The sequence below is a fragment of the Salvelinus fontinalis genome, chromosome 12, assembly GCF_029448725.1.
Source record: "Salvelinus fontinalis isolate EN_2023a chromosome 12, ASM2944872v1, whole genome shotgun sequence".
Taxonomy (NCBI): Eukaryota; Metazoa; Chordata; class Actinopteri; order Salmoniformes; family Salmonidae; genus Salvelinus; species Salvelinus fontinalis.
Window position 1 is genome coordinate 4,028,708 of NC_074676.1, and position 13,588 is coordinate 4,042,295.

Genomic DNA, 13,588 nt, shown 5'->3' on the forward strand with positions numbered 1-13,588 from the left:
GAGCAGTTGGAGGCCACGGAAGGAGTGTTGTATGGCATTGAAGCTCGTTTGGAGGTTTGTTTACACAGTGTCCGAGGAAGGGACAGATGTATACAGAATAGTGTCGTCTGCGTAGAGGTGGATCAGAGAATCACCAGCAGCAAGAGCGACATCATTGATATATACAGAGAAAAGCGTAGGCCCGAGAATGGAACCCTATGGCACCCCCATAGAGAGTGCTAGAGGTCCGGACAACAGATCCTCCGATTTGACACACTGAACTCTATCTGAGAAGTAGTTGGTGAACCAGGCGAGGCAGTCATTTGAAAACCAAGGCTATTGAGTCTGCCGATAACAATGTGGTGATTGACAGAGTCGAAAGCCTTGGCAAGGTCGATGAAAACGGCTGTACAGTACTGTCTTTCATCGATGGCGGTTACGATTTCGTTTAGGACCTTGAGCGTGGCTGAGGTGCACCCATGACCCGCTCGGAAAGATTTGCATAGTGATTGCATAGTGGAGAAGGTACGGTGGGATTTGAAATGGTCAGTGATCTGTTTGTTAACTTGGCTTTCAAAGACTTGAGAAAGGCAGGGCAGGATGGATATAGGTCTGTAACAGTTTGGGTCTAGTGTCTCCCACGTTGAAGAGGGGGATGACCGCGGCAGCTTTCCAATCTTTGGGGATCTCAGACGATACGAGAGAGGTTGAACAGGCTAGTAATAGGGGTTGCAACAATTTCTGCGGATAATTTTAGAGAGGGTGCAGATTGTCTAGCCCAGCTGATTTGTAGGAGTCCAGATTTTGCAGCTTTTTCAGAACATCAGCTATCTGGATTTGGGTGAAGGAGAAGCAGGGGGGGGGGGGTCTTGGGCAAGTTGCTTCGGGGGTGCAGAGCTGTTGCCCAGGTAGCCAGGTGGAAAGCATGACCAGCCATAGAAAAATGCTTATTGAAATTCTCGATTATAGTGGATTTCAAATCAAATCAAAATCAAATCTAATTTTATTTGTCACATACACATGGTTAGCAGATGTTAATGCGATTGTAGCGAAATGCTTGTGCTTCTAGTTCCGACAATGCAGTAATAACCAACAAGTAATCTAACCTAACAATTCCACAACTACTACCTTATACACACAAGTGTAAAGGGATAAAGAATATGTACATAAAGATATATGAATGAGTGATGGTACAGAACGGCATAGGCAAGATGCAGTAGATGGTATAGTGTACAGTCTATACATATGAGATGAGTAATGTAGGGTATGTAAACATAAAGTGGCATAGTTTAAAGTGGCTAGTGATACATGTATTACATAAAGATGGCAAGATGCAGTGGATGATATACAGTACAGTATATACATATACATATGAGATGAGTAATGTAGGGTATGTAAACATATTAAGTGGCATTGTTTAAAGTGGCTAGTGATACATTTTTACATAATTTCCATCAATTCCCATTATTAAAGTGGCTGGAGTTGAGTCAGTATGTTGGCAGCGGCCACTAAATGTTAGTGGTGGCTGTTTAACAGTCTGATGGCCTTGAGATAGAAGCTGTTTTTCAGTCTCTCGGTCCCTGCTTTGATGCACCTGTACTGACCTCGCCTTCTGGATGATAGCGGGGTGAACAGGCAGTGGCTCGGGTGGTTGTTGTCCTTGATGATCTTTATGGCCTTCCTGTGACATCGAGTGGTGTAGGTGTCCTGGAGGGCAGGTAGTTTGCCCCCGGTGATGCGTTGTGCAGACCTCACTACCCTCTGGAGAGCCTTACGGTTGTGGGCGGAGCAGTTGCCGTACCAGGCGGTGATACAGCCCGACAGGATGCTCTCGATTGTGCATCTGTAGAAGTTTGTGAGTGCTTTTGGTGACAAGCCGAATTTCTTCAGCCTCCTGAGGTTGAAGAGGCGCTGCTGCGCCTTCTTCACAACGCTGTCTGTGTGGGTGGACCAATTCAGTTTGTCCGTGATGTGTACACCGAGGAACTTAAAACTTTCCACCTTCTCCACTACTGTCCCGTCGATGTGGATAGGGGGGTGCTCCCTCTGCTGTTTCCTGAAGTCCACAATCATCTCCTTTGTTTTGTTGACGTTGAGTGTGAGGTTATTTTCCTGACACCACACTCCGAGGGCCCTCACCTCCTCCCTGTAGGCCGTCTCGTCGTTGTTGGTAATCAAGCCTACCACTGTAGTGTCGTCTGCAAACTTGATGATTGAGTTGGAGGCGTGCATGGCCACGCAGTCGTGGGTGAACAGGGAGTACAGGAGAGGGCTCAGAACGCACCCTTGAGGGGCCCCAGTGTTGAGGATCAGCGGGGTGGAGATGTTGTTACCGACCCTCACCACCTGGGGGCGGCCGGTCAGGAAGTCCAGGACCCAGTTGCACAGGGCGGGGTCGAGACCCAGGGTCTCGAGCTTGATGTCGAGTTTGGAGGGTACATGCAAGGAGCTGTAGTCGATGAACAGCATTCTCACATAGGTATTCCTCTTGTCCAGATGGGTTAGGGCAGTGTGCAGTGTGGTTGCGATTGCGTCGTCTGTGGACCTATTGGGTCGGTAAGCAAATTGGAGTGGGTCTAGGGTGTCAGGTAGGGTGGAGGTGATATGGTCCTTGACTAGTCTCTCAAAGCACTTCATGATGACGGAAGTGAGTGCTACGGGGCGGTAGTCGTTTAGCTCAGTTACCTTAGCTTTCTTGGGAACAGGAACAATGGTGGCCCTCTTGAAGCATGTGGGAACAGCAGACTGGGATAAGGATTGATTGAATATGTCCTTAAACACACCAGCCAGCTAGTCTGCGCATGCTCTGAGGACGCGGCTGGGAATGCCGTCTGGGCCTGCAGCCTTGCGAGGGTTAACACGTTTAAATGTTTTACTCACCTCGGCTGCAGTGAAGGAGAGCCCGCAGGTTTTGGTAGCGGGCCGTGTCAGTGGCACTGTATTGTCCTCAAAGCGAGCAAAAAAGTTATTTAGTCTGTCTGGGAGCAAGACATCCTGGTCCGCGACGGGGCTGGTTTTCTTTTTGTAATCCGTGATTGACTGTAGACCCTGCCACATACCTCTTGTGTCTGAGCTGTTGAATTGCGACTCTACTTTGTCTCTATACTGGGACTTAGCTTGTTTGATTGCCTTGCGGAGGGAATAGCTACACTGTTTGTATTCGGTCATGTTTCCGGTCACCTTGCCCTGGTTAAAAGTAGTGGTTCGCGCTTTCAGTTTCACGTGAATGCTGCCATCAATCCACGGTTTCTGGTTTGGGAATGCTTTAATCGTTGCTGTGGGTACGACATCGTCAATGCACTTTCTAATGAACTCGCTCACCGAATCAGCGTATTCGTCAATGTTGTTGTTGGACGCAATGCGGAACATATCCCAATCCACGTGATCGAAGCAGTCTTGAAGCGTGGAATCAGATTGGTCGGACCAGCGTTGAACAGACCTGAGCGCGGGAGCTTGCTGTTTTAATTTCTGTTTGTAGGCTGGAAGCAACAAAATGGAGTCGTGGTCAGCTTTTCCGAAAGGAGGGCGGGGGAGGGCCTTATATGCGTCGCGGAAGTTAGTATAACAATGATCCAAGGTTTTACCAGCCCTGGTAGCACAATCGATATGCTGATAGAATTTAGGGAGTTTTGTTTTCAGATTAGCCTTGTTAAAATCCCCAGCTACGATGAATGCAGTCTCAGGGTGTGTGGTTTCCAGTTTACAAAGAGTCAGCTAAAGTTCGTTCAGGGCCATCGATGTGTCTGCTTGGGGGGGGGGAATATATACGGCTGTGATTATAATCGAAGAGAATTCCCTTGGTAGATAATGCGGTCGACATTTGATTGTGAGGAATTCTAAATCTGGTGAACAGAATGACTTGAGTTCCTGTATGTTGTTATGATCACACCACGTCTCGTTGATCATAAGGCATACACCCCCGCCCCTATTCTTACCAGAAAGATGTTTGTTTCTGTCGGCGCGATGCGTGAAGAAACCAGCTGGCTGCACCGACTCCGTTAGCGTCTCTCGAGTGAGCCATGTTTCCGTGAAGCAAAGAACGTTACAATCCCTGATGTCTCTCTGGAATGTTACCCTTGCTCGGATTTCATCAACCTTATTGTCAAGAGACTGGACATTGGCGAGTAGTATGCTAGGGAGTGGAGCGCAATGTGCCCGTCTCCGAAGCCTGACCAGGAGACCGCTTCGTTTGCCCCTTTTACGGCGTCGTTGTTTAGGGTCACCGGCTGGGATCAGATCCATTGTATTGGGTGGAAGGCAAAACACAGGATCCGCTTCGGGAGAGTCATATTCCTGGTTGTAACGATGGTGAGTTGACGTTGCTCTTATATTCAGTAGTTCCTCCCGACTGTATGTAATGAAACCTAAGATTACCTGGGGTACCAATGTAAGGAATAACACATAATACAAAACAAAATACTGCATAGTTACCTAGGAACGCAAAGCGAGGCGGCCATCTCGGTCGGCGCCGGAAGTTCAGATTTATCGGTGGTGGCAGTATTTCCCAGCCTCAGTCAAGTAGGCAGCTGGGAGGAGATGCTCTTATTCTCCATGGACTTTACAGTGTCCCAGAACCTTTTGGAATTAGTGCTACAGGATGCAAATTTCTGTTTGAAAAAGCTAGCCTTAGCTTTCCTAACAGACTGTTTAGATTGGTTCCTGACTTCCCTGAAAAGTTGCATATCGCGGGGGCTATTCGATGCCAATGCAGTACGCCACAGGATGTTTTTGTGCTGGTCAAGGGCAGTCATGTCTGGAGTGAACCAAGGGCTGTATCTGTTCTTGATTCTACATTTTTTGATTGGGGCATGCTTATTTAAGATGGTGAGGAAAGCCCTTTTAAAGAACAACCAGGCATCCTCTACTGACGGGACGAGGTCAATATCCTTCCAGGATACCCGGGCCATACAGGGGAAATTGGTCAGGATGATATCTATGAGGGTACCCATGTTTACAGATTTAGGATTGTACCTGGTAGGTTCCTTGATAATTTGTGTGAGATTGAGGGCATCTAGCTTCGATTGTAGGACGGCCAAGGTGCTAAACATATTCCAGTTTAGGTCACCTAACAATATGAACTCTGAAGATAGATAGGGGGCAATCAATTCACATATGGTGTCCAGGGCACAGCTGGGTGCTGAGGGGGGTCTATAACAAATGGCAACAGTGAGAGACTTATTTCTGGAAAGGTGGATTTTAAAAAGTAGAAGCTTGAATTGTTTGGGCACAGACCTGGATAGCATGACAGAACTCTGCAGGCTATCTCTGCAGTAGATTGCAACTCAGCCCCCTTTGGCAGTTCTATCTTGACAGAAAATGTTGTAGTTGGGGATGGAAATGTCTGAATTTTTGGTGTCCTTCCTAAGCCAGGATTCAGACACGGCTAGGACATCCGGGTTGGCGGAATGTGCTAAAACAGTGAATAAAACAAATTTAGGGAGGAGGCTTCTGATGTTAACATGCATGAAACCAAGGCTTTTACGGTTACAAAAGTCAACAAATGAGAGTGCCTGTGGAATAGGTGTGATGCTGGGGGCTACAGGGCCTGGGTTAACCTCTACATCACCAGAGGAACAGAGGAGGAGTAGGATAAGGGTACGGCTAAAGGCTATACGAACTGGTCGTCTAGTGCGTTGGGAACAGAGAATAAAGGGGGCAGATTTCCTGGCGTGGTAGAATAGATTCAGGGCATAATGTACAGACAAGGGTATGGTAGGATGTGAGTACAGTGGGGGTAAACCTAGGCATTGAGTGACGATGATAGAGCTTGCATCTCTGGAGCCACCAGCTAAGCCAGGTGAGGTTTCCCTATGTGTGGGGTGTGTGACAAAATAGCTATCTAAGGCATGTTGAGCTGGACTAAGGGCTCTACAGTGAGATAAAACAACAACTAACTGAAACAGCAGAAGACAAGGCATATTGACATTAGAGAGAGGCATGTGTAGCCGAGTTAGCTAATAGTTTGACTAATTGCAGTTTATATAACAAAATAAGCTAGTATACACCATCTAAACCGCTGTGAAATATATTTTCCATAACCAACCATATTGTTTTAGCTGTTTGAAGCTGGTGTACAAAACCTAAATTAAAAAGATAATAACGCTAGTCACTGTGACGTCCAGAACTTATATTATAAGTTCTCTCCCTCGCCCATCGAAGTAAGCATACCTTTCTCATGAAAATTGTAATCAGTGCCTGGCTGTTGTTGCCAGCATAACTAGCTGGCTTGTTCAAAGTCGAAGTTAAGAGCGAGTGTGACATCCCTTTGGCATACTCTTCTTTCACCTTTCAGTTGGATGCTTATCTCACTATGCATTGCATGTCTTCAGATTCTGTTGAAATGTTCTCAGACGAGCATTCGGAGATGTTTTTATGCATGTGACCAACTGGGTTCGACTGTGGGTGTCTGCACAGTGCGCACCACAAGACTGTTAACCAGCTGAACTAAATCCTAGGCATTACTTCAGAGAGCCAACACAAGTCTTCATGTTGAGAGAAGGGTTCTAATAATCGTCATCAACAGATATCATTAGTACAGTAGCTGTCTTCTTTTCTCAGACGACCAAGAGTATGGAATCTCCTCATAAAAGAAAACCATGGGTAGAGAATTGACTTACCGCATTTATTTAATGGTATTGCTTGGGAAGCTAGCTGCCTGATCAAAGTCAAAAACATTGAATCTTTAATATATTCACCTGTGTAACAAGTAAACAAAGAGGTTCAGATTTAGGATAGCACTTTAAAAAAATATGACATCCTACTTTCACCTATGGTACTTTATTTCTCTACAATAAGATAATAAAAAAGTTCACAATTCACGTTAGAAAAATACGGAAATAAATAAAATAATTTTTTTTCAAACAGTGTGGACGAACATGTCAACTTCTTGACAAGTAAAAGTCAGTAAATGGTCAACATAAGTTAAGTGGCTAACACTTTTACTAGTTGTCTCCTCAGGTAATTATTGTCCCCATTAGTATTACATTAGTATTAAGTGCACAAGAGGCAAACTCTATTTGAGATTTTGACTCATTCAAATTAGAATAGTATCATGAGCCATTTTACTTGCTCAACTTTCTTTTGCCAAAATAGAATTCTTCCAAGATCCGTAGTAGTATGTATGGAACCATTAGGAAGGGCTGTGTGGATGCACTAAATATAAAGACAGCCGGTCCTAGGTCGTGTTCATTCGGCACCACACGGGGAAAAAACACAGAATCAGGGAATATTTGTCCAATAAGGAATACCCATTTGTGTTTTCCTGTTTCAAAACTTTTTGCTACGGTGAGCATGCCCTTTAGATAGCACTGAAGGATCTTGAATCTTCAGAGCAACAAAGCACTAAAGATGAAACACACACTGGGATGTAGTCATCACACTTCAACTCTGGAACTATGATGAGCCATTCAACTACCAGACCACTTACCGCTAGACTGGTCCCAAATCTGATTTGGCTGTCTTGCCAAGTCCTCCTGACAATGACCAAGAGAGTTGGCAAGATAGCACAAACAGACCTGGGACCAGGCTTACTTACTGCAGTTAATCTCCCCAACAGCTTTTCAATGTACTGAGGGCTCTACACGAGGAGTTTAAAGACAACTAATAGTTTTAGCAATCAAACTCATAGTTTATAGCATGAAAAAGTGCTTCTCCTCATTCAGTGACAAAACCTTATTTAACACTATTGGACAGTATTATGACTCCTCGCAGCAGTGATACAATTAACTTAGAGCAAATTAGAATAGACCTGAGCACCATTCAAATCATAGTTTAAAAACATTATTCTACCTCTCTCTATTATTAATACTACAGTGTATATTCAAAATCCAAACAGAAATACTTGTAAATAATTGTAGATATTTCTGTAATTAGTAGCAGGTTTGGGGTCAATTCCATTTCAATTCAGGAAGTACACTCCAATTCCCATTCTCTTCAAAGCTTTTTATGAGGAACCTTTGGAATTTGAATTTTGTTTACTTTCTGAATTGACTGGAATTTAAATGGAATTGACCTAAACCCGGGCACTATGCATGTTCTAACAATGTGCCTGGCACAACAGACACCCCGAAAACTACAACCATGTCCTTCAAAAACTACAACCATGCATGTGACCTGTCCTCACCATACCACATGGGAGATCTATCGACACACAAGTGAAAAATACACACAAATAATACACTAAATGCACTTCACACTATGATTAAAAACAACTTAATAAAAACTAGTCTATTCAGACTGTCATGACAAGACAGTGTTGGTTTGTTTTCCAGGAAGCTGGTGTTGGTTAGGTTGAATGCCCCTCCTTTCTCTCCTTAGCGGGGGCGAGGAGAAGTGAACAAGGAGGGGACAGGGTGAGACAGTCTAGCAGCCCAGATTAAATGTCAGTCAGCCCTCCAAGATGGGCAACCATGTATAAATAGATTAAGATTGGGTTGGTGACCAGATGAAGGGGGGGTGGGGGGGTCGATGGCAAAACAGGGCATGGCCAGGCCTCTTGACCAAGAGGTCTTTTGACCTCAATTGGACAGCCTGGTAAAATAGTGGGAAAAATTATAATAAAAGAGAGCAGGGTGGAGTAGGTGCATTGCTTACTTGCCTCCGCCCTCAGCTCCTGCACTTTGGCTGCTGCTGGCCCTGATGCCCAGCGGCACAATCACATTATCGACCACGGCATCTACCACCTTATCAACCGTGCTACACAGGTGACCCTTGGCGTCGTTTATCAAACCCTTGACGGACTGGACCTGATCTGCATCAAGGTGCTGGATGACGAAGTAGATGGAACCGGCTACAGTGATGAGCACCATGAGCTTTAGTAGGACAGAGAGAAATCCTGGCCTGGCCGGTTCTGAGCCCAGGGAGCTGCACTCAGAGTGAGACTCTGTGTCGATGGAGCGCCCCAGGAGAGACTCGTTCAGCCAATAGTTGCTGGGTTTCACCGGTCGGCCAGCCGCACCACGGATCGATCTCCTGCAGGTGGCGCTGGGGAGAGAGGAGGATTAGAGGATGATGTGACAAAGTCATTTCTGACAAGTCATGTTTAACAACTGCTGGAAAGATTTTACTGGTAAGTGCCCCTGTGTTCTTGGAGCCATACACATCAAAAAAAGATCAGGAGATGGGATCTGTCTTAGTTTTACCAAAAGTGAAAGCTTCCACATACTAGTGATAGGGCCTAAAAAGGTCTTACCTGATGCCTATGGGTGAAAGGATCTCATTAGCGAGAATCTCCTCAACATTCTTCCCCGTCTTCTTAGGGGTCTGGTCACCAGTTGCTAGACCCTCATCCACCACCTGTGAACATTGACAATGACAACAGATAATTGAGAGGTTGAGGTTTATAGGTGCAAGATAAGATTATTTACATATGTGCTGAACTGTCTTGCTGTTGAAGACGACCGCTGTTTTAACGTGAGGGCTCTGGTGAGTGTGATTTTGCATTGTATTTATTTAAATAAACTTGAACTTAAAGGCTTACCTTGTTGCTCCGTCTGCTGCTGGTCCTGATGGTGACAGGAGTCTTCCCTCTGCTCATCACAGGCTTCTCCACAACAGGAGCTGGCTCTGGTTCAGGAGCAGCCGCAATCTCGTCTGACAGAGGCAAAGCGAACACAAGTCAGCGAGAATCAAGGCATCTAAACTGACAGTCAAATATCAAAGTAAAAAGGATCCATTCCATTTCAAATCTGAAATTCCAATTTCCTCATTGCTTTTCAGTTTAGGCCTACTTCCTGAAATTGAAACCAACCCTGAATCAAATCAAATCAAAATCTATTAGTCACATGCGCCGAATAAGTGTGCTGCTTAATTAATGGTGCATGTTCTTGTGCAGTTGTAACTAATATCTCATCTCACCTTCGTCCTTGTCACTGTACTGGTCAGAGAGTGTGTTGCCGTTCTGGTTGCAGACTGCCTTGACTGCTGCAGCGGTAACTGTGGCAGTTTCAGATAGGCTAGGGGTAGCCTCAGCGGCAGGTGTATCCAGTAGCTTCTGAAGCTTCTTCTCATAAAGAATGCGAGTGCAGCCTGAAGACAAGGGGAAACAAGTTAGAAGTGAAGGGGGTACATTTAGTCAAGGATCTCTCACTGACTGTTTGAGTCTGTTGGTGCATCTCAATAGTCTAAAGTGGCTTCCACTCCTGGTCTCATTTCCATCATCTGCACAGATGTACAAGAACTGAAGAGGTGAAAGCGTATCTTCTCAGATCAATGCAGATGAAGTAGCGGAACGAGGAAAGGAGAGGAAGCCATTTTAAGACACACCCTGAGTAAAACATAAGGAAGACTCACTAACTATGGGTCCAACATTGACGCCATGCTTCAACAGCTCATCGTTTAAGCCTGCATCTTTAAGGTCTGTCACTTCCACTTCTTCTGACCGAGGGTTGTCAGTCTTCCTGGTGGATTTCTGTGGATGGATGGATTATGGGTGTCATTTCATAGACCTGGGTAAAAAGTTTATCTAGAGACCGAAGACTAGCCTGTTTCCTTTTTAACTAATAATATCTAGAAAGAACACAGACATTAGAGAACCAATGAGTAAAGCCCTATTCAGACGGGATTCGTTTTACTGGGGGAGGTCGGAAAATGTAATTATGTGCACGAGCACAAAACACCACATCTGTAATTTTAGTCCCGCCCGAATCTGCCATCTCAGTCATTTTTACATGGCAGGAGAGTAATAATTCCAGCCAGAATAACCTAGTGTTTTTTGGCAAAGTCCAAGGTCCTCTGAAAATACTAGTCCCGTGCGAATCGCCATCCCTGTTTTATGGGAGAAAGGTCTGTGTTTGACAGGTGTTGCTCGCAGTTTGAGCAAGAAAACAACTGCTTCGAGAAATCGAAAGAAGTGCTGCCTATAAGCTATATATGAATGGCCTAAATGTATCGACTTTCACAGTGAATGCTTTTGTGTACGTTTCGTGTGTATGAATTGAATATTGCCAAATGAATCACAAAAAAATATTGTGCTTATTTAACGCAGCCCTTGCTGTTAATACATCGCAAAGCAGCAGCACAACCGATCTAAACATTTGGAAATGATAAGTTAACTTTCTCATCCATGGCCTTAAAAACGCATCTCAAATGCACCGTTTAGCTCACATTCAAAGGCTGGGAGGCATTTAGGACGTACTGCTGATCGATTATTATGACACTATACCAAAGATGGTTTGGTATGTTTTAGAAACCAAGCTCGACTTATCAGTGTGGCACTATCAGCTGGACATGTTGAAATATCTTCATGCCTAGAATAAATCCCTGTAGGCTTCCATCATAACTGTCAATTTATATATATTTTTTTAAAGTAAGAATTCCAGGGGACAGTTTGGAAAAAAAATAATCCTGTCCGAAAGGTCCTCTGGAATAAAAGACATTCTGGAGTAATAATTACATAATAACCAACGTTCTCTAGTAATACAGGTCCCGTGTGAATATGGTTTAAGAGGCCTCTATGGGACCGGTGTCCCCCCCGCGGGACAGTTGAGCTAATGTTGGCTAATGTGATTAGCATGAGGTTGTAAGTAACAAAGAAAATCCCAGGACATAGACATATCTGATATGGGCAGAATGCTTAAATTCTTGTTAATCTAACTGCACTGTCCAATTTACAATAGCTATTACAGTGATATAATACCATGCTATTGTTTGAGGAGAGTGCACAATTATGAACTTGAAAATGTATTAATAAACCAATTAGGCACATTTGGGCAGTCTTGATACAACATTTTGAACAGATATACAATGGTTCATTGGATCAGTCTAAAACTTTGCACATACACTGCTGCCATCTAATGCCCAAAATCTAAATTGCGCCTGGGCTGGAATAATACATTATGGCCTTTCTCTTGCATTTCAAATATGATCTAATGTGTTATATTCTCCTACATTAATTTCACATTTCCACAAACCTCAAAGTGTTTCCTTTCTAATGGTATCAAAAATATGCATATCCTTGCTTCAGGTCCTGAGCTACAGGCAGTTAGATTTGGGTATGTCATTTTAGGCGAAAATTGAAAAAAAGGGTCAGATCCTTAAGACGTTTTAAGAGGGGAAGAAACAGGAAGGGGATATTTAAATGAATAATATTAACGTTATATGGAAAGGTTGCTCTCGGTCAGATTAATGGGCTAATGGAAAGGCAACAATCATTTAACACAGGTACCTAGTAATTTCATGCATTACAAAATCAATTCATAGCACTGTAATGACCAATAATAACATATTCATAACTTACTCTTCCAGAAAGACTCTTGTTGGAGACTATAGAGGTAGGTAGTTCTTCATCACTGGAGAACATGTCTGTAAGTGGACTTTTCTGGTTCAGAACGGTCAAGTTCTTCAAGTACAATTGAACATATACACGTTTCTTCTGCTCAGAGATGGGAAGCGGCACATTGTTGGCCGTGAGCTCACTTTTGAGTTTATCCTTCGTGAGAACTGACGGATTTTCGAGAAATTCGCCCATGCCCGTTTCCTTTCTCGTAGCTGAAACAGTAGGCGGGTGTAATTTAGCTAGGTAATGCTTAAATTGAGCAGTTAGCAAGCTCGGGCGTAACAACAAGGGAACGTGCAGAGTTGGAAGTGTCGGTACACAAAAAGACTGGTGCCCAGCAACGATTATTCAGCTATCATGAGCTAGCTATCCGGTTCAACTTTACGTACTTATTTTTTTATCTTAGAAATATTCACTCTCCATCGCGTGTCCCGGCTTAGATTGTTTTGTTAAAATACAGCTGCACTGTGATGGTATATTGAAACTGAACAAGTAAATACAGATTCAAACCATTTAAAGAACGGTATTAGCTAAAACCTGGACCCTTTTTTTGCTGTCTGTCCGCGGCATAGTCCGCGATCGTATGTCAGGCAACAAAGAGGAGAGGTATTGGACGCTAGACCTCAAGAAACTAGATGGTGATTGGTCAGTCTTGAAAAAAACAAACGCACCCCGCCACAAAGAAAGAGCCCTGTGGAGCTTGCAACATCCGTAGGCGTAATCGACAGTCAAAATATGTTGAATTCTGCCCGGAATTTCTGGATTTCTGCCCAGATGGATATTGGCATAGTTAAAAGTTCTTTCTAATTACATTTCCAATGTACATTTTCAATTTCATAACATTGATGAAACTGCACCCCCATCTGAAGATGGCAGTGTTATCCACGTATTCGTGGAGCGCACTTCACATTTCACAGACCATAAGCGACAAAGGAAATCTGTTACTATAAACAGTGTTACATTAAACATCTCAAACATTGTTTGACACGGGCGTACATTGGAATATTATTAACATTATGTACAAGCTGTTCTTTCAGACATTATCTCGCACGGAAATGTCCATGACCAATTTGACCTGCTGGCTGCTGCATTTCCAGGCAGAATGTATGCAGCCATTTCTTTAGAGAGAGAGAGAGAGAGATTGAACAAGAGAGAGAGAGCGAGGAGGGGGAGTCATAAAAATATGTTTCTGACCACTGTCTGGCTGGTCCTTGGGGCATGACAGGCTTTTAAACTTTGTGGTGGTGAGGGCCCTATATGTTGCCACAGTGATAGTGGTTTGAGGTGCCAGATTGTTGCCTTCTACTACCTGACCTTCAACTAGACCTGGTCTGT

At 44.1% G+C, this 13,588-nt stretch overlaps 1 protein-coding gene across 1 annotated transcript; it reads right to left on the reverse strand.

Moving 5' to 3' along the window:
* Positions 1–6,587: 6,587 nt before the first annotated feature.
* LOC129866664 (lamina-associated polypeptide 2, isoforms beta/delta/epsilon/gamma-like) lies at positions 6,588–12,866 on the reverse strand. The gene is made up of 6 exons (XM_055939444.1): positions 12,215–12,866; positions 10,270–10,387; positions 9,835–10,005; positions 9,458–9,570; positions 9,170–9,273; positions 6,588–8,961 (listed from the first exon to the last, which is right to left on the reverse strand). Exons 1-6 carry the CDS (start codon positions 12,443–12,445, stop codon positions 8,568–8,570), a joined length of 1,131 nt encoding a protein of 376 aa, XP_055795419.1. The 5' UTR covers positions 12,446–12,866; the 3' UTR covers positions 6,588–8,567.
* Between the last annotated feature and the right edge of the window lie 722 nt (positions 12,867–13,588).